Source organism: Misgurnus anguillicaudatus, chromosome 4 (assembly GCF_027580225.2).
Source record: "Misgurnus anguillicaudatus chromosome 4, ASM2758022v2, whole genome shotgun sequence".
NCBI classification, from domain to species: domain Eukaryota; kingdom Metazoa; phylum Chordata; class Actinopteri; order Cypriniformes; family Cobitidae; genus Misgurnus; species Misgurnus anguillicaudatus.
In genome coordinates, this window is record NC_073340.2 from 9,658,263 (window position 1) to 9,678,583 (window position 20,321).

At 36.5% G+C, this 20,321-nt stretch overlaps 3 protein-coding genes and 3 non-coding genes across 8 annotated transcripts; 4 read left to right on the forward strand and 2 right to left on the reverse strand.

The window, feature by feature from the left end:
- Window positions 1–362: 362 nt before the first annotated feature.
- wdr45b (WD repeat domain 45B) lies at window positions 363–8,784 on the reverse strand. Of its 3 annotated transcripts, none has more exons than XM_055175360.2 (10): window positions 8,350–8,780; window positions 7,168–7,242; window positions 5,970–6,071; window positions 5,706–5,793; window positions 4,768–4,862; window positions 4,408–4,598; window positions 2,606–2,691; window positions 2,429–2,530; window positions 2,226–2,347; window positions 363–1,981 (listed from the first exon to the last, which is right to left on the reverse strand). In XM_055175360.2, exons 1-10 carry the CDS (start codon window positions 8,414–8,416, stop codon window positions 1,875–1,877), a joined length of 1,035 nt encoding a protein of 344 aa, XP_055031335.1. In that variant the 5' UTR covers window positions 8,417–8,780; the 3' UTR covers window positions 363–1,874. The 3 variants fall into 3 exon arrangements, with proteins under 3 accessions (XP_055031335.1, XP_055031337.1, XP_055031336.1); XM_055175362.2 differs by lacking the exon at window positions 8,350–8,780 and adding an exon at window positions 8,272–8,296; XM_055175361.2 differs by lacking the exon at window positions 7,168–7,242 and having other exon boundaries at window positions 8,350–8,784.
- Window positions 8,785–8,917: 133 nt separating this feature from the next.
- trnar-ccu (transfer RNA arginine (anticodon CCU)) lies at window positions 8,918–8,990 on the forward strand. The gene has a single exon. It is a non-coding gene; the product is annotated as a tRNA-Arg (tRNA).
- Window positions 8,991–9,345: 355 nt separating this feature from the next.
- trnaq-cug (transfer RNA glutamine (anticodon CUG)) lies at window positions 9,346–9,417 on the forward strand. Its single transcript has one exon. It is a non-coding gene; the product is annotated as a tRNA-Gln (tRNA).
- Window positions 9,418–10,547: 1,130 nt separating this feature from the next.
- Window positions 10,548–14,545, forward strand: mrpl58 (mitochondrial ribosomal protein L58). Its single transcript, XM_073866636.1, has 6 exons — window positions 10,548–10,925; window positions 11,014–11,041; window positions 11,128–11,187; window positions 11,633–11,715; window positions 11,827–11,993; window positions 14,385–14,545. Exons 1-6 carry the CDS (start codon window positions 10,566–10,568, stop codon window positions 14,470–14,472), a joined length of 786 nt encoding a protein of 261 aa, XP_073722737.1. The 5' UTR covers window positions 10,548–10,565; the 3' UTR covers window positions 14,473–14,545.
- A 429-nt stretch (window positions 14,546–14,974) lies between these two features.
- trnar-ucg (transfer RNA arginine (anticodon UCG)) lies at window positions 14,975–15,047 on the reverse strand. Its single transcript has one exon. It is a non-coding gene; the product is annotated as a tRNA-Arg (tRNA).
- An 845-nt stretch (window positions 15,048–15,892) lies between these two features.
- Window positions 15,893–18,888, forward strand: LOC129421306 (uncharacterized). Its single transcript, XM_055176729.2, has 4 exons — window positions 15,893–16,351; window positions 16,489–16,542; window positions 16,637–16,917; window positions 17,956–18,888. Exons 1-4 carry the CDS (start codon window positions 16,189–16,191, stop codon window positions 18,559–18,561), a joined length of 1,104 nt encoding a protein of 367 aa, XP_055032704.2. The 5' UTR covers window positions 15,893–16,188; the 3' UTR covers window positions 18,562–18,888.
- Window positions 18,889–20,321: the final 1,433 nt, after the last annotated feature.

Genomic DNA, 20,321 nt, shown 5'->3' on the forward strand with positions numbered 1-20,321 from the left:
GTAATGATGTTGCATTCGTCCGCTGACGACAATTTGATATTCGTCGCCTTGGCAATACTGTGTGATGTCATTCAATTAAAGGCACGTGCCCTTTTGCAGTGATGCTGCTGCATTGCAAACCAGAGATAAACGGTTGTGGTTTCAGGAAAATGGTGGATTATCATGCTAGTAAAATATTATACGAGACACTGGCAAAAATCACACATTAACACATTGATAAAACACATCAGCTGACGTAACTAAATAACACGTGTCTATGAATATTAATGCTTCATTCATGCACGTAAAGGTATGGTTACCTGCTGTCATCTGTGATATACATGGCAGGCTGTGAGATCAAAATGAAAAAAAAAAAAAATGCATTCTAATTTTATAATATTTTAATATGTCATATAATGCTGAAAGCAGGGCTCACAGAGCATATGAATATCAAGCACAAATTCTTGCACATTATCTGTGACAAAATCATCAAATGAGTAACAAAATAGCATACAGATTAATTTTAAAGAACAGTAAAAATAGCAAACATAAAATACAAAATACTACATGATCAGGTGAGAAGACCGGGCACTTTGGTAGAATTTAAGTGGACTGGTCTTTAAAGCCATTGGTCTGAGGGCATAGCAAACTGGTATGAAATATTACTTTTACTAATACCACTGGTAAATGAAAAGCAAATCAGTTGTGGTTTATTGTGTTAACTTGCAAACATGTTCAAGTAGTATTTAATTTACATCCAAACATTGCTTACATTTAACCTCCTAACAAAATTAGCTTTCGAATGAAAATATACATTTTTACAGCTGCTGATTTTATTTCAATCAGTTAAAGGGATAGTTCACCCAAAAATGAAAATTTTGTCATTTTCTCACTCTCGTGTTGTTACAAACCTGCACTAATTTCCCCGTTCCGATGAACACAAAGGAAGACACCCTGAGGAATGTTTGTAACCAAACAGTATTTTTTATTCCTACTATATAAGTGAATGGGGCTCATGATCGTTTGGTTACAAACATTCCTCAAAACATCTTCCTGGGTGTTCATCAAAACAAAGACATCCATACAGGTTTGCAACAACATAAGAATGAGAAAATAATGACAGAATTTACATTTTTGTGAGAACTCTCTCTTTTAGACAGAAAATGCAAACTGTATAGATGACAAAATCATAATTTCTTATCCATGGGTTATCCTTTGTGCATATTTTTGTATTTCTCATGTAGTTTAAGCAAAACTATAACAGAGCAGTGAGAATACAGATTCGTTTCTCTTAAATTACAACAAGTACTTACGTACACACAAAAATAAAGAAAACTCCATTGCATGAAATAAGAAGCACACATTTACAATGTCAAATGTTTTTGTTATACTAGTCTATACATTGTAAGTCTATGTAGTTTTTTAATTTCTCCTTGTATCTTGTGTTCATACATGAAGTAAAACGATATCTAACACTACCGAGTAGTTTATAAATACATACGGTGAATGATGCACCTCTCATCAGAATTACAGAGGCACTCCCTACATTACATAAGGTTTTTGTTAGTGGACAAATACAATCGTTCTTGCTACCTAGCCAATGACATCCAACGCTTAAAAAAAATCCCAATGGAAGACACTTAAAAAAACTTGTCCTTTCAAAAAATAACATCTTCCTTTTCTCGCTCTGTATAGTCCTGCAGTACTCTGTAGTCACAGTTTTTCAGTCATCTCTCTGCTTATTCAAAGAAAGGTCTCTTGTGGTTTAAATCAAGAGAGAAGTTTCTTTTGGCCTCTCCTCTACAGCTTTGACGTGGTGATCTCCCAAAAAGTGAGTCTGTCATTTGAGTGCCACTTGAGTCCTTTAACATCCTGTAACTTAGTAGTGGCAACGCTCAAATCTTCTCGTCGGTCATTTCTAAGAACTGAGCGTAAACATCCCTTGAGCACTCCCCTTTCTGGTTGAACAGAAACTTGTAGTAGCTGCCATCAGCAGAAATAGCTTGAAGAAGAAAAATAATTAGAAGTTATGGGAAAAAATCTAATTCATTCAAATAAATACATTTATCAGTGAACAGTTCTGTTTGTCATACTTTTTATGCTCATTCACAACATATGCATGCATGAAAAATACAAAACGATTTTATAACCCTATCCATGCAGGGACTGTGCTCACAATACCACTATGTAAATAAAGTAGCTTATTGTTAACCAAGTGCTATAAAACATAAACTTGAAAACTTTACCTATAACAGCATTGGGTTCTGTTCCAAAGGCACAGACACACGGAGAACCAGATGGAACCTGGAACTTGGAGAAACTCCATTTGGAACTGAAATACTTGGGTAGAAAACTGGCTGATGCCAAGCTGTGGTATGAGACAAAATAATATTAAAAAACAACAGTTTGACGGGTTCTCCAAAAACAATCAGTGTGCTTTTACACACACCTGGATTGCTTGTTCCTTTTAGGATCCTCTGCAGCAAATATATGGACTGTTCCATGATCACTGGACACGCAGATGAGAGATGCATCCTGATTGAAATTGATGCTGAAAGACACACCTCCTGTTATAGACGTTCTGTAACACAACCTTTACCTAGTAGATATGCATATAGTAGATTACCAGTATATGTTTGCAGTTTGTGATCCCCTTCTTAGCTCCTGAATAAGATGACCTGCTGACGTGTCAAATATTCTGATCAGTGTCCCCTAGAGAGAAAATACACATTATCCAATCACAATTATATTCCTTGACCAGGCTTTATCTCAACATGATCAGGGCCTCGTTTCCAGAAACCTTCAAGTCAAACTCAACAACGCACCCCTGAAATTTAGCTGCTGGTGGCACTTTTCTTTCTGCCATAGTAGTTTCAATATGTTTCACACGTTGTGCCTTTATTGAGTATGTCATTTAAAGGTGACATAGAATGAATGAACGGAGTATTTATCCTTGTTCTGTGATGTGACATGTAGACAAAAATGTTTTTGTTTGGGTCTGTAATGCCTTAGAAACTTCCTAAAAAACTCTCTCATATAGCTCTATTAGGGTGGGGGATTTTAAACAAGTGGTTTTGCACCTATTTGGCTCCCTCTACTGGCTTAACTTGCAATCTCATTACTGATTGGCTGACTTTGCTGCCACTCAAAAAATGTAGCCAATTATTTTGAAGTGGAAGGGCAGTTAGATGCCTGTGATGTCATAAGCATCAGTTTTTCAGATTGGGCTGTTTTCTGGCTGACATTTCTAAAAGAGGAATTTCTATGAGACTGAGATGTTAAGCATGTTTAGCACTTTTTGTATGTTTGTGAATGTGGGTAGACTACCATTATTCAACAAAGACAAGGTAAAAATGGTTTTTCATTCTCTGTCCCCTTTAATAAGATAATTAGAGATTCACACCAATAATGTTATGCTGGCCATGCGGCTGCTGGGCAATCCACCAATGTTTGTGGAGCAAATGAAGACACTATGGCAAATATACTGTGATAATATAATATAATAAATGACCCTTTTACAGGCATACTGCGGCTGGAGTAGACCATGTTGATGCAAGATACGCTTGGGCATGAGGTTGCGAGTTTGCATATCGAAATTATATAAAATATCCAGGGTCGGATTTAGCTTGCAATTTGGATTATTTTTCAAGATCCCACAGGTCTAAATAAATGCAATTTCAACACTGAAGTGTATAAAGAAGACAGCTATTTCACAAAACGTAGTGAAGTAGTCCCTGCATAGAGTCAACAATTTATTGTCGAGTGATCAATAGACCCTTTTACAGCCCACGTGATCAAATAGCCTGCGCGTGCATTTTGGCAACAGAAGTGGTGTTGTTTCCCAGTTGTTCTAACGTGTTAGCAACTCACAAAAGTTTATTAAAACGGTTTCCCAGCATCAAAATGTCTGGTTGTTGCATTTGGTTGCACTACTATATAATACAATATACTAATATATGTATATCTGGCCATCTGCTAACGTCTTCTATCCACTCCACTATAGTAAACGGATCTGGTAGCTGTGTTGAAAAAGTTGATAACTTTTTAAAATAACTTTCTCTGTCTGTGTTGCTTCACTGCTGATTCTTGCCATACTTCCGTTGCCAAACTGCGCGCGCATACGTTGCAACGTCATCATTGTGTACAAACAGTAAAAGGGTCTATATCATCCAATTCAGCACCACCACCACGGACAGCACCTGGTAACGTCTTACGTAGGAAATTTTACTATAAGCAGCCTGCTAAGGCATAGCTAAGAAAACATACATAGAAAGGTATACCTTTAGAGTCTTCATAGCGTGCTAAGAAACAACATTATCAGGAAACACAGCCAAAATGTGTGTAATTAATTTTGTGCTGTTTGATGTGCAAACTAACTGCACGCTATGTTATTATTTTTGGGGTATCTGCATGCCACTTTTAACTCACTTTTTCAGATGCTGTTGCTATCCTCGTGCCCTGAAGGTTGAGAGCGATGCAGCACAGAGCACCTTCATGGGCAGGAATATCAACAGGAGGTTTCTCTGTGTTGGCCAGATCTACTATCTGAACATGTCCGGAGTGAGTAGCTGGGAATGCTAGCAATGAATTGTTGCTATTTGGGCACAAGACACACAAACCTAAAGAGATAAGAAGAGTAAGAACTGAAAATGTGTTTTACTATTATCTCTGTAAATAAATAAAAAAGTACAGTTGACTCTTGTGGTTCAGTATGTACTGTAAGCAGGTGCAGTATAAGACTATGATTTACTTTCATTCAGTAGTTTGTGAATGAGGTGCAAACCCTACCTTTAGGGTTATAACACGTTTCAAAGACATGCAGCTGATGAGGATTATGTGTAAATGTAAAGACTTTAATCATGGAATCCAGGACGACCACAATTCTGGAACAAGAAATCACAGAAAACTACTTCATCAATTTTTCTATGAACATAACAGATTAAAGATTAAACAGATTAATATGAAAATCTGACTTTTTCCATGTTTAAGTGCTAGCAAATCAACACAAAGTGCAAAAAGTGCTTGTTTCAACCTAGAAAATGTGAAAAAGATCAACTCAATAAAGTTTTGGCCCCTTAATCTGCACTATCCAACCACGACACTGCCATTTAGTGCAGAGATCATCTCATTTGCATTTAACAGGACACACCCAAAAATGGCACATTTTTGCTCACATCTACGAAGTGTCAATTTTAACATGCTATAATAAATTATCTATATGGTATTTGAGCTAAAACTTCACACATGTACTCTGGGGACACCAAAGATTTTTTTCACATCTTAAAAGAGTCTTGTGAAATGTCTTTAAGGTTTGGCAAACTGAAAGACTGCAATGTTTGACGCAAAGACTATTTTAATTTTGAAGCCACGTTTTTATACTTTTTGTACTTTATTTTTATTGCTGCCATTTTTTATAGGCTGGAGTTTTTTTGTGATACAGTCATTTAAAATTATTTCACATCCAGAACACTGTCCAAAACATCAAAGAAAACCAAATGTTTACACCTACGAGGCATAAAAGTATAGATATAAGATAAGAAAATGTAAAGATTTCATGAAAACTTAACAATCTACATGCCCTGAAATTCTTTCACATTGGCCCACAGGACCTATACCACCCTCAATGTCAAGTCCTGATCAGCTGTGAAATCTTCCAGAAACAAAATCTTACAAGTCATGAAAAATGAAAGACCACAACAAGAACACAAAAGGGTGAATTCACATACCTGTCACGGCGGAGCTTAACAGCTTTGACCTCAGTAGAAAACTCAATCTCTATTACAGTCTTTTTCTTGAGGTCATCCCAAATCATCACTTACATAAAGAAGAAGAAGAAGGAAAAAAAAACACTTTTACAGGTGTACTTGCATGATTTTATTTTGATAAATTATTTCTACATTCTAAACACAGACTATGTCTATTGAGTATGGACCACACAGTGCTTTTCTACACATGTAATTTATTAACCGCGATCTTTTAAAAATGTATACCTTTATTAGGAGGGTACTTGGGTTTTTTTCCACCTCCAACAAGCGCCAGGTAATTGCATCTGAAAAGCATCTCCACGTGACCAATTCCTCCCTCAAGAAACTCTGAGAGGAAAGAAAACAAATGATGAGAGTCAACACCTACAGCGATAAAGCAGACATAATGTAATTGTCCATAAACTGAAAGTGAATGGTAAATGCATGACAACTAACAAAAAGCTTCTGAAATTTACAAAAGTAGTTTCTGACTAGGTCTGTGGCCGGCTGCATAAAATGTTTAGACTAGTCTTAAAGCTATCATAAACTTAGTTACCTAAAAATGTAGACTGATCTCATGTCAATCTGAAAAGTAAGACTGACTATAGCCCTAACTAACAGCTAGTTGGTCAGACTTACAAAGTTTTAACTTACCGGATATGTTTATGCAACTGGCCCATGGTCTTTGTGTCTAATTTTTGCCCTTTTTGCTACCCTAATTATCTTCATTTAGTAAAATTGTTGTATTATCCTTTACTGTATTATTCCTATCTAGAGGTTAAAGAGCACCTATTTTATTGCAAAAAACAATGTTATTTTGTGTATTTGGTATAATACAATGTGTTTGCCTGGTTTATGGTTAAAAAACACATTATTTAACACATACCGTACATTTTTTGTAGCTCCAGATATACTGCTTTCCTCAATCTAAAAAGCTCTGTGTTCCTGATTGGCCAGTTAATCTGTACATTGTGATTGGCCTGAATACCTCTGACGTCAGCCGGAAATGTGACGCTCCTTACCATGTTTGAAAGATTCGCTCACAATGCAATGCTACAATGCTAACTCGCGTCATCGTTTACTTTGGAGTTTGTACCTTTTGCATATCGTTAACATGTACTAATACACACCAAAGGAAATGAAAAATCGTGAATCAGACCATAGTTGCTCTTTAATCTTTCTTGTCTGCAGTAATTTTGCATTGCATTGTCCCTGCAACATTGCTTAATTCGGTGCTTCTTAAACTAGGGGCCAACAAATGGTGCCATCTTTATGACATTTTATGAAAAATATTAGGTAAAATAAAGCTACCAACCAACAGAATTACATTGTATGTTATTGTTTCGTTAAAATGTTAAGTTTTAGATTGTTTTATGTCATGAATTTTCACATGCTGCCCTACACATGCTGCACGCTGACAAGTTTGAGAGGAAAGTGGACTCACCCTGTTTTTCCTTTTCTTTAAGGGGATCTGTATTATATACCCTGAATCCATTTTCCATTCCACATGCAAAACATCCTGGTGGAATAAAATGACATATTAAAGCAAACTAAGCACTATGAATAAAAATCTTCCCAAGCAAGAGATTTTCTGCTGCTCATTAGCATACCGCTTTTCCTTAAACAGGACAGTAGGTAAAAGCAGATGAACAAAATCCTACCTGGCACATGCCATTATAAAGGCTTGTGGGTGCCAACATTCTAGCCTGTTTATCTTCATTATCATCATACAAAAACATAATTATTTGCCTTGAAAGTCTGCACTTGGCTTGTACATAGTGATTTGTGCCCAAGGACACACAAGATACAACACAAGATGCATATATTGTACACATAACAAAAAACATGCAAGAAAGAATATAGGGAACGAATATAAACGCCGTTGTTAATGATAATATACTCATGTATGTACAGTATAGATGCATATTGCTATATTTTGATTGCACGTCTGTTTTGATCACCAAAGCAATGATGTTTATGGTTCTCACATCCAAATATGACTTTAACGTGGTAGTACACTGCGTAAATCAAAATTTATGACACCTGACTTGTATGAATCACCCCGTTTAAATTTTGGTATGCGTCATTAAAAATAAATTAAATAAATGCTCAAATGATGGTAACTTATATAATATATTATGGTAGTCACATAATGCATTGTTTTTCGTAATCGAAATGATTAACTTAGGTGCCTCCCTTTGCAATCTTGAAAGTCACATAAGCCAGTTACTGAGCTAGCTAGCATAGGGAGTTAGCCTGTCAACATCAAGTAGATTACCGTCTTCCGATGTTTATTTGATAATATGGTGAAAAGACGTAGCTGTCTCGTAACATTACAATTTCTGATCAAACATGCAGTTGATGATAAAATAAAACAAAAAGCAATAAAACAAAAGAACGCTGACACCAGTCATGTGACATCTTTGTTGCTAACCAGCTGTTAGTTCGCTATCTTACTGTGTTAAACAATAAGTTGACAATATCAACCAACTAAATGTACAATTTTCACAAAAAATTGTGTTTTAACTCTGAAAAAATGACAGCTCACCGACGTATGATGATGTTTATAACGGTAGCTAAATGTGTGGTGTTAGCTTGCTTTCAAAGGCAAGAGTAAACAACTTACCGTGATCCTGGTTAAATCCAGCGTAAAGTAATCCATTACCGTGTGGATTGGATGGCAATAAATTCATAGTGATCGTTGTTCTTTGGTTAATCAAAATGAAAAAATACACAGGTCTAACTTAATGACAGCATTCCAATAGCCACCTATGAGAGCTGGAGTTGGCAGGCTAATGCTAAGTACATAGGATTTAATATCATGATTGTCTCCAGCCAGGAAATAAAGTTGGCAAAGCGCCTGTTGTTCCTCCTCTATCCTGTCCACAGACAACTTGTGACTGGGAGTATTGCGGTCTAATTTCTATAACAAGAGTTTTTAATGTTGTTATGGTTTGTTATCTATAAATCATACGTTTTAAAGAAACAAGACATATTAAGCTCTAACGTTACGCATCACAGACTTTTGCCACCGAGTCTGTGAGGAACGGTTCTTCATACAAAAGTAATTGTATAAAGATCACGCCCACTTCAAAAAATATGATACTATAAAAGATATTTAAAAAAAAAACACACATTTTAAATTCCCATACTTATGTTTAACTATGAAATTGGTTTAGTTATTGACTGTCATCGCCCCAGTGGCCTAATGGATAAGGCACTGGCCTCCTAAGCCAGGGATTGTGGGTTCGAGTCCCATCTGGGGTGGTAGCTTTTGATAATTCTGTGAACAAAGTTCGACAAACATTTTAAATATATTAAAGTTTGTCATTTCAAATTTTTACAATCAACGTAATAACTCTAAGAATGTTATAAATGCCCCAATTTTAAGAGTTTCGGTCTGTAGTTATATTTAGTAAGATCTCTGAAAAGCAGAATGCAAAATGTAATATATTACAAGGTAGAATAAACCCCAAATCATCCAAAGTGTATCAAAAACAGTTAAGTGCTTGTCATATCTATACAGCATAAATATTTAACATATATTCTTTGTTGATAATTGTACTCGTTGGCCGCCTAGTGGAGAAATACGGACATTGATTGACAACAGCGATATTGAAGAGGTTCCATGGTGTAATGGTTAGCACTCTGGACTCTGAATCCAGCGATCCGAGTTCAAATCTCGGTGGAACCTTCCTATTGCTTCATTGTATGGTAATTCTTGACAACTTCAACATCATCACAAGTGCGCACGTTTATATATAACAAGTAAGCGGTTTAACTTGCTATCCTTCGCACCTGGAAGAGAGAACACGCAAAAAATGAATGCTTAAATATCTCAACACTGCAACCACGTAAGTAGCGTGACATTTGAGCTTGGGGGGGGGGTATACAACCTACACCAGAACATGTTCTATGATTTTAACCGCAAACTAGATGAATGAAATGCATGAAAAAACATTTTCGTTAACTACAAAATAAAATGACCACATGAGGGCGCTAAAGAAGCGCGGATGTGCTATGGTTGCTAATGCAAACATCCACGGAAGTATTTTCTTATAAGTATCTGATTTGAACACATTTTGTTTAATCGGTGCTTATTAATATTGTGATAGATATCGGTTCTGTGCTTTTCACTGCTTTTATTAATGTAAAGCTGCTTTGATACAATTACCAAATTGTGAAAAGCGCTATATAAATAAAATTTAATTGAAAAAAAAAATGAATTAAAGACAGGACGTTCCGGTTGGTCGGTGTAGTATTTGTCCCGCCTCTCCTCCATCGTGATTGGACGACCGGATAAAAGTAACTTTATCGACCAATACATGAGCAATATTTGATAAATACAAATATTTTTATCAGATTAATTTTTTTTTACATCGTACAATACAAAGTTACGTTTTAAAATGTATATATGTATATTTATATATGTATTTTATTGTGGAAAATAATATATTTTAAAATAATCATATTAGCCAATGTCTGCAACAACTAGCGTTAATTGCCTATTTAGAAGAATTATATTAAAGTTAACAGGCTTTATGCCGTATTACCCACAATATACACTGCAAGAAATGAAATTCACTAAATTTCTAAAAACCGCGTTTAACTTCCACGTGCTGTACACACGGAAATTCTAGTACGCATAGAAGAAGAATCATAACAGTAGGTGTTATCGACTTCATGCGGTGCTACAAGAACTGACAGGCAGATGACGTCAAGGTACCGCGAGAGCGAGTCAAAATTAGACTTCTCCGTATGGTTTCTCGAATCGCTCTCGCGGTACTTGGACGTCACCCGCTTGTCGTTTCTTGAGGCGCCGCATGAACTCGAACAAGCTTAATGTTTGAGCCAGATGTTTGTTTCTTCCTGATAGCCCATGCAGTGGTTTTGGTTTTAGCTAGAACGGTACAGCAAGGATTAGGTTTGGTGCTAGGATTAGGATTAAAACAGCGCTCATCCGGCGAGATTTCACGAGATTTTGGTGTTTGCTGTAACCCTTCTAGCCACAACCCCATACTGTATTTCAACATGGCGGCTTCCATAGTAAAGAGTTTGTGTTTCTTACAACTGACTAAACTACCGTGTTTTAGGGGTGTATGCAGTCGTTTTGTTAACTTATTTAATATTGATAAATTACAAGTGAAGCGTTATATAGTCAACAGTTATTCACACATGAACAAAGTCCCACATTTAACACAGGTAAACATTCATCTTTCTTTGTTTCACTCTTATCAGTGATGTGCAAAATCGCACTGCCAGTGTAAACAAATCTTGTTTTATATGTTAGGACGGTCAGCTCTCTCACATCCCAGTCGGTAAGAGGAATTTAAGATGGCCGGGTTAATAATGTATGTGATGTAGGCTATTCTAGTCAATTGCTACTAAAACTTTGTTCTTCCAGATAAACTGAAGATAACGTATAGTCGGAGCAGTGGACCAGGAGGTCAACATGTAAACAAGGGTAAATATTTTCAATAGTCAAGTCAGCAAAACAGTCATAAACCAACAAAAAAGAAAAGCCAGATTACACTTTGCTAAGAACATCTTAAAAGTCAAACCAGTTCTGGCCCATTTCCCGATCTGTACCAAAATGAAAGGAATAAAAGTATGGCTTGGAACAGCTCGTGATGATCCAAAGCATACAACATCATATGTAAAACATGCTGTAGGCAATATGATGGCATAAACATACATACATGACTTCCAGTGGCACCTGATCACTGCTGTTTATTGATGGTGTGAACATTTAGGCATTCAGGCACGCTTTTTAGGAGACGTCAGTGACCAAATTTTTATGGATCTGACTGTATGTGTCTTATATGTTGTTGATGACATAGTTAGATGTGTATTGAGCATCAGGCAGTAAATTGCAATCATTTATTTAATAATTTTATATTCCTTTGCAGTCAGTACGAAAGCAGAAGTCCGTTTCCACGTGCAAACAGCCCAATGGATTCCAGAAGAAGTACGGAGAGAGATTCTCTTGAAGGTAAGAGTAACATTATATTTCTAGCAATGCTACAATAATAAGCATTATTATTACACAAGGCGCACATGAATGTCTGTAATTATATTTGGTGTATCCACGGCTGAAATACAGAATGCAACTTGTGTCAACAAAGCAGGGGAGTTAATTGTGACTTCAGAAATTAGCAGAAGCCAACAGAGAAACTTGGAAGACTGCCTACAGAAAATCTCAGAAATTATTACTGAAGCCAGTCAGCGACCACCAGAGCCATCTGCAGAAGATATCACTCTGAGGGCCCACAGATTAGAATGTATAAATTAAATGTATATAGAATGTATAAATGTGAACCCTTTGGGCTTACTTGGATTTCTTCGTGGATTGGTCGTGGGATGTGTTCTGGTCTTCATCTGGGTCACAACAATGGAGAAACAGGGTCTGCTTGATCTAATACAGCACAAACATTATACGTTTTCATGTTTTTATTGAACACAACGTGTAAACATTCATAGTGCAGGGTGGAAAAAGTATGTGAACCTTTGGGTTTAATAACTGGTTGACCCTCCTTTGGCAGCAATAACTTCAACCAAACGTTTCCTATAGTTGCAGATCAGACCTGCACAACGGCCAGGAGAAATTTTGGACCATTCCTCTTTACAAAAGTGTTTCAGTTCAGCAATATTCTTGGGATGTCTGGTGTGAATCGCTCTCTTGAGGTCATGCCACAGCATCTCAATCGGGTTGAGGTCAGGACTCTGACTGGGCCACTCCAGAAGGCGTCTTTTCTTCTGTTGAAGCCATTCTATTGTTGATTTACTTCTATGCTTTGGGTCGTTGTCCTGTTGCATCGTCCATCCTCTGTTAAGCTTCAGTTGGCGGACAGATGCTCTTAAGTTTTCCTGCAAAATGTCTTGATAAACTTTGGAATTTATTTTTCCATCGATGACAGTAATCCGTCCAGGGCCTGAGGCAGCAAAGCAGCCCCAAACCATGATGCCCCCTCCACCATATATCACAGTGGGGATGAGGTTTTGATGTTGGTGTGCTGTGCCTTTTGTTCTCCACACATAGTGTTGTGTGTTCTTTCCAAACAACTCAATTTTGGTTTCATCTGTCCACAGAATGTTTTGCCAGTAGTGCTGTGGAACATCCAGGTGCTCTTTTGCAAACTTCAAACGTGCTGCAATGTTTTTTTTTTGGACAGCAGTGGCTTCCTCCACGGTGTCCTCCCATGAAGTCCATTCCTGTTTAATGTTTTCCTTATTGTAGATTTTTCAACAAAAATGTTAGCATGTGCCAGAGATTTCTGTAAGTCTTTAGCTGACACTCTAGGATTCTTCTTCACCTCATTGAGCATTCTGCGCTGTGCTCTTGCCGTCATCTTTACAGGACGACCACGCCTAGGGAGTGTAGCAACAGTGCTGAACTTTCTCCATTTGTAGACAGTCTGTCTTGCCGTGGACACATGGACATCAAGGCTTTTAGATATACTTTTGTAGCCCTTTCCAGCTTTATGTAAGTCAGCAATTCTTGAAGGGGGGTCTTCTGAGAGCTCTTTTGTGCGAGGCATGGTTTATATCAGACAATGCTTCTTCAGAACAGCAAACTCAAAACTGGTGTGTGTTTTTTATTGGACAGGGCAGCTTTAATCAACGCATCCAATCTCATCACATTGATTGGACCCCAGGTTGACTCACTCCTGGCTCCAATTAGCTCTTGGAGAAGTCATTGGCCTAGGGTTTCACGTGCTTTTTCCACCCTGCACTGTGAATGTTTACATGTTGTGTTCGGTGAAAACATGAAAACGTGTAATGTGTGTGCGGTGTTGGTTTGAGCAGACTGTGTTTCTCTATTGTTGTGACTTAGATGAAGATCAGAACCCATTTTATGACCAATTTATGAAGAAATCCAAGTAAGCCCAAAGGGTTCACATACTTTTTCTTTCAACTGTATATATATATATATATATATAATATATATATACATACATACATACATACATACATACATACATACATACATACATACATACATATACATATATACATATATACATACATACATACAATTTGTTCACTCTGTGAAAAGATTCAGCCTTTCATCACCTCTAGAAAGATCAAAGATGATTTAAAACGATTTAAAATTAAAATGACATCTAATTGAACTAAGCTGTTTGCAAGAAGCCCCCGTAAAGCACCACTGTTGAAAAAAGGCATGTACAGAATTCACATCAACTGGCAAAAGAATAATGGTGTAACATTTTGTGGGCTGATAAGATAACAATTGTTATTTATCAATTGTCTAGTGCCAGAAGTTGGTTGACTCGGTTTGACACATGTGCAGCAGTTATCAACAACAATGGTTATGCAACTAAATATTAGTAATTCAATAGTTTAAAGTCAAGTTAAATCTTAAGAAATTTCTTCAGTTTATAAGTGTCTAAAGAGAAAAATGTTGAGTGCTATTTTTTGAACAGCTGAATATTCATTTTCTTTGCTTCCCTTTAAACGTATAAGACAGACTTGATACATTTTGTTAATGCTTTGACTTGGAATTGCATGTGTAATGTTTTTAATACATTTGAAATAAGGTAATTCACTCTATTTATAACATTTTTGCACTTCATCCACTTAAATTAGTACACTGCTATTTTTTTAACACAACTGTATTTATTATTATTTTTTTATTTTGTTCAGATTAGAGAAAAGAAATCTGATGAGACTCAAACAGAAAAGGATAAATGCCTCAACAAAGCAAGCAAGACGGGTTGAATTTGATTAAACCTTACTTTGCATGGAATTATGTCTATTTATTGATTTATTTATTTAATAAACGTTGTAAAATGAAACAAAAACTTAAGTTGTTTGTGTTCATTCATTGTATGATAACCTAATCCAGCTGTGTTTACTTGTGTAATAAACAGACAATTAATGATTAAGATAACTTTGAAATAAGTTTAAATAAAGGACACAACACAACAAGTGTGTGTGAATGTTGCGTGTCACGTTTTTGGTTAAAAAGAAAAAGCTAGCAGAGGATGGTTTCGATCCATCGACCTCTGGGTTATGGGCCCAGCACGCTTCCGCTGCGCCACTCTGCTATTGTGGCTGCAACTTGGACAAGTCTCTTTATAATCTACGTACGTAATCTACACTAAAAAGATAAATTTTATAATTTCACACATTCTTATCCTTCAGTAAATGTTTAATAATACTTCTAACATCTATGTGTGTATTATTCAGTTTACATTTTCTACATTTATTTCGAAAAAGAAAAAAAAGAACGACCACGAAGGGACTCGAACCCTCAATCTTCTGATCCGAAGTCAGACGCCTTATCCATTAGGCCACGCGGTCAATATAGCAAGTATAATACTTTCAAAGTCTTTTAAGTGAGCAGCTTAGATGTGAACTCGTAGCGTTTTAATCTGTCTAGTAATTGTTTTAATGATTTAAGTTCTTCATGTACCATGAGGTGATATAACTTTTTATTAGTAATTATTGACTAATTTGCTACGTTGCTGAATGTAAAAAGTTATGTAAAGCTTCATGTTTAAAACAACTTCTCATGGTAACTTTAAGTAAAATTGCAGGATTTTATTTTTTCTGATATGGTTTAAGTCGTAATATATGAAGAAGTGTATCGTAAAATGACCAGTGTCATACACTTTTCTTTACTTTTGTAAAGAAAAAAACTCTTTGTTTTTACATACAGACCGTTGGCTGAAAAGTTCGCAGTAGTATTTTGGTTATTGAATATATTAACCGAAAATCGTGTTATTGCAGTCATCTTAAAAAGGCATAAGTTATACATTTACAGTGTGTTACCTAACGTTAACCTTAGTTTTTTTTAAGGCTACAGGCTACAGCTATCTCAAATCGATGTTAGAATAAAGTAAACCAATGGAAACCACAAAATAAACAAAGGTTAATAACCAAACAAGAGATATTGATATATAATGAATAAAGGCAAATCCTATTTTTCCTAATTTTCAGCTTTATAAAATCATTAAAACAAATGATTAATTAAAAATAAATTAATAAAATAATTAAAAGTCAAACCAAATATCTCTTAAATATCTATTAAGCTAATAAAATAGTTTTGCACGACAATTTCGTGTCGTCGTGTGTAATACGCGCCTGCGAGGGTGCACAGACTGCGTGTGACGTAGGCGTTAAACAACCAATAGCAAGACACATATACGCAGCAGAGTTGCGCAGTTGTAATGTGAGCAGCGCAGCCATTACACTTGAGCTTGAATCTTTATAAACCGTCGGCGGGATTGAATCGACCCAGCAGTTTTTCAAGCAAAAATCGCATTAATATACATTTTGGTCGCTAAAACAATTGACCAATATTTAAACGATTTCTGTTCTTGAAAGTTAAAAGTTAAACTTCAAAATCCGGGTTACCGCGCAAAGTTTAGCGTCTTTGCTAGGCTCAGCTTTGACGGATATTGCATACGCGGTTTAATTTAAATTTAAGTGTAGTATAAAGATGGGCACACCTCTTAGAAACGAGTCGTCTGCAGGAAGCTCCGCGCCTTTATGCGATGACCTCACAACTGCAACCGACTCGACTGCGAGCTTATCTTCTGCACGAGCAGTAGTAACATTACAGCAGGGAGAGCAACTAAAGGCCCAGGCTCCTGTTTTACTTTGTGAGTGTTATTGTTTACTATCTTTTAAGAATTTTCATGCAAAGTTATTAAGTTAAAGCAGGTTTTATCAGATTTACAGCTGCAGCATTTGTATAATATTTCTGCAAATTAATCTTCATCTTGTCCATTTATCACAGACGTTAACAGTCCTATATCATCATCACCATTAGTTACCAACAAAGTCGCTCATGGTAAGTGTATAAAATCATACTCCACACTTTCCAAGTTAAACAGCTGTTATGTTTTCTAGATGTGAACGTGTTGTAATTTCTAAAAATGTCACAGGTGGTCGAGGAACAGAGGCAGTTTCAACATCATCCGAGTTTACCCATGATGCCATCTTACACCTCATTGAAGCAATGCAAAGGTGCAAAGATATTTATTGCTCACGTGAGCGCGCGCTTCTCTTCCAGAGTGTTCAGAAAGAGCTGGAGAATCTTGGTCACTCCATACCTGTAGAGAAGATTCGACGTAAATGGAATAACCTCCTTGTTACATACAAGAGGGTTAAAGATCGAAGCTCATTGTGTGGAGCCCCCACAAAGACCTCATGGGAGTACTTTGAAGTATGTGTGATTTTACAGATTGTTTTTTGTTTTATCACATTGCTTTACTCTCACTTAATTCCTTTTTTGACAATGATGAAACATTATATAATGTTATTTTGCTTTGTGAATTATAAATCTAAACAATCAATTTACAATCAACCTCGCACACCTGTTAGTAACCGGTGTATTGGAAAAAAGACCATATATGGTCAATAATCAGAAAAAAAACAAAGATCCCGCACACTATTGTCTTGCAACATTAATTACTGATTTGATCCCATGACCATCATCAACTATACAAACACAAACTCATTTAAAAACAGCCCATGATGACTAATCATCACAATGACACATCATTACTATCATAATCACTGACGTATAGGACTGGGTATTGGCAAGGGCCTCGCGATACGATACGATACAATACACTGCATGCTGCAATATATTGCAATACTTTTTCTTTTTTTGATCAAAAATGTAAAAAAAAATAGGGCTGAATTAAAAAAAAAATGAAACCCAATGTGCTTCCACACGTCGGCTTTGAAAGCTGCAGGTGTTTTTTTACATTTTCTGCCATTTTCTCACTCCCGCTAACTTCTGAGACATTGGCCGAATGGCCGTATATGACAGACAACTGGACAGTGACAACTACAGCAGCACACAGAGGGATTTTTTAAATCTTCTCGATAGAAGAGATTGAAATATCGATACACTATTGGGGGGGATGTATCATGATAGGTGTATCGATATTTTTGCACAGCCCTAGACGTAATGCATGACTAGTATCGTCCCATTAAGGAACAACCTAAAAATCTTTTTATGGGACTGAAAAGCTGTTAAAAATACACTTTTTTATATTGTTGCAATAATGTGCATGTTTTTTCCTAAAATCTATATTATTTTATTTAGTGCCACAATAATTACTCAAGTGTAAATGTTAGCTCTCAAAAGCCAGATAAATGTAATAATCCTGCCCTAACAGCAATACTGATACTATAATCATCAGTTTTATTGATTGAAACAATCTTTGCTGTTTTCTGTTTTTTTTTAACACAGATTATGGATAATGTTTTAGGGCAAAGCAATATTTTTCAGGAAAGCCCTGCTTCAGCCACTCTTGTTGGATTTGCGACCCCAGCTAAAGCAGGTGCAAAGTCGGATGTTCGTCCAGCTATTAGCATGGCTGCAATGACCACCCCATGTCTGCTTCCCACTGGCATCATGACTTCACCTTCCCAGATCCCTACAATGGTGACGTCTCCAATGCTGTGCAAAGTTACCCCTAAAATAAACCCCAATCCCTCCTGTAGCACAGACACAGCCTCCATCTCATCTAAGCCTGCTTCACTGATAAACCGCCAGCCACTGAAACAGAAATTGAAGCGTCTTCGGCTCAACTCATTGGCTACTCGTGCGGCCCAACAGCAAGGGCAGGCTGGGGAACGCACTACACTTCTTCGTAATTTTCTCACCAGTCATGAAGAGCGTACGCGTTTACAGGAGCAACGCCAGCGCAAGATAGATGCACGAGAGCGACGCAAGGAGAAAACCGCACGCGCCATGGCCGATGCGATGGGAACGATGGCAGCGGCAGTGGAGTTGATCTCATCCAAGCAGGATACCATTATTGCTCTACTTCAGAGACTGGCTGATAAGCATTAAGGGGAAAAACTTTACATTACTGTTTCTCTTTTACTAATATTATCTTTATAACAGATTTGAATTTTATTTCATTTTAATTTTACTTGAAGTGTATAAATGCTGTCTAATTCTTAAGTAATCATCAAGTCTACATAGTTGATTTGAAATCGTTTCAAAAGTTTGAGGTACTACAAATTGTAAAAAAATCTTATTACATGTCTTTTCAATTTCATTAAAATATGTAATTTGGAAAACAAGATTAGAATTTAAACTCAATTTTCGGTAATACAGTCATTACTGCTTCTCACCAGTATGTAATTTCAAATAAAGAGCAAGCTGACTCTTGAAGTGTATGACTCTTTGCCATTCATTTTATTTTGCCCATGTGAAAAAGTGATGTAACAGGTGTCATTAAGTGATGTTTATATATAAAGATTTAAGGACTTATACAAAGCTTGCTATATTAAACAGTTAAATTTGATTAAGTTTAATTAAATCAGTAACTTATTAATGCTACCTCATTAACGCAAAAAAAAACACTAGGGCAGTCTAGATTTGTTTTTAGACATAATTTATGACTGAACAAACTTGTGTTTATAGTAGGAAAAAACAAATATATGGAAGTCAACAATTTTGTTGTATTTTTATAGTAAATATAGTAATGCAATAACTTGGTTGCCTGCCAGCCTTTCTCTCTGGCTTTGTTTATTGCCATGGTATTCCCTGTTGTTATCACCACATGTTTTTTTTTACAAGTTTCTATTAGAAATAACTGCTCTGTCTTTACCCTTGGCTATACTTGTTAATTGATTGATGCTTTATACCAGTGGTCACAAACCCTTTTCCTGGATATCTATCCTACTGCATACTTAGATCCAACCTTGCTTCAAATTTTTAGGTAGGAGGTTCAGGTTTGTTTGATTGGGGTTGAAGGTGAAAGGAGGAAAATGTAGGAAAGTATCTCCAGGAACAGGGTTGGTGACCCCTGCTCTATACTGTAGGGCTGTTTAAAAATAGCCATGCACACACCATTACTGCATCTTGACCTGGTTCAAATGATTAACTTTGAGTTTAAGCCTCCTGAGAAAAATCTTGAAAGACAAACCTCAAAAGTCCCAGTCCTTACGATGAACCACTAACCTTCTCCAACACAGAACAAACAGAAATGATGGGTAAAGGGTGGAGAGACTAAAGAATAAAATTTGGACAGGGGGAAAAAACTCCCTTTTATTGAAAAAAAAAACAACTAACCAAAGCAAAAAAGTTTATCACTAAGAAAAAAGCAGTTTGGACCACAAGTGCTTACAAGAATGCTAAAACAATTGGTTAAAAAACGTAAGCATTTCTGAGTAAAAAGCAGCAATCGACTGTGACCCGAAGAATCTTTATGTACCATGTACAGTGAGGAAAATAAGTATTTGAACACCCTGCTATTTTGCAAATTCTCCCACTTAGAAATCATGGAGGGGTCTGAAATTGTCATCGTAGGTGCATGTCCACTGTGAGAGACATAAACTAAAAAAATCCAGAAATCACAACTATTTATTTGTATGATACACCTGCAAATAAGTATTTGAACACCTGAGAAAATCAATGTTAATATTTTGTACAGTAGCCTTTGTTTGCAATTACAGAGGTCAAACGTTTCCTGTAGTTTTTCACCAGGTTTGCACACACTGCAGGAGGAATTTTGGCCCACTCCTCCACACAGATCTTCTCTAGATCAGTCAGGTTTCTGGCCTGTCGCCGAGAAACACTGAGTTTGAGCTCCTTCCAAAGAT

What these genes read in the sequence shown, in the direction of transcription:
- wdr45b (XM_055175360.2), bottom strand. Translation starts at nt 8,416, where the DNA reads ATGAATTTATTGCCATCCAATCCACACGGTAATGGATTACTTTACGCT. An exon ending in CAAGTACCCTCCTAATAAAG is followed by an intron (nt 5,794 to 5,969) that starts GTATACATTTTT and finishes TCTTTATGTAAG; the next exon opens with TGATGATTTGGGATGACCTC. An exon ending in AAAAGGAACAAGCAATCCAG is followed by an intron (nt 2,348 to 2,428) that starts GTGTGTGTAAAA and finishes CTCATACCACAG; the next exon opens with CTTGGCATCAGCCAGTTTTC.
- mrpl58 (XM_073866636.1), top strand. Translation starts at nt 10,566, where the DNA reads ATGTTTGAGCCAGATGTTTGTTTCTTCCTGATAGCCCATGCAGTGGTT. An exon ending in AGGTCAACATGTAAACAAGG is followed by an intron (nt 11,188 to 11,632) that starts GTAAATATTTTC and finishes ATTCCTTTGCAG; the next exon opens with TCAGTACGAAAGCAGAAGTC. An exon ending in GATATCACTCTGAGGGCCCA is followed by an intron (nt 11,994 to 14,384) that starts CAGATTAGAATG and finishes TTTTATTTTGTT; the next exon opens with CAGATTAGAGAAAAGAAATC.
- LOC129421306 (XM_055176729.2), top strand. Translation starts at nt 16,189, where the DNA reads ATGGGCACACCTCTTAGAAACGAGTCGTCTGCAGGAAGCTCCGCGCCT. An exon ending in CCAGGCTCCTGTTTTACTTT is followed by an intron (nt 16,352 to 16,488) that starts GTGAGTGTTATT and finishes CATTTATCACAG; the next exon opens with ACGTTAACAGTCCTATATCA. An exon ending in CCTCATGGGAGTACTTTGAA is followed by an intron (nt 16,918 to 17,955) that starts GTATGTGTGATT and finishes TTTTTAACACAG; the next exon opens with ATTATGGATAATGTTTTAGG.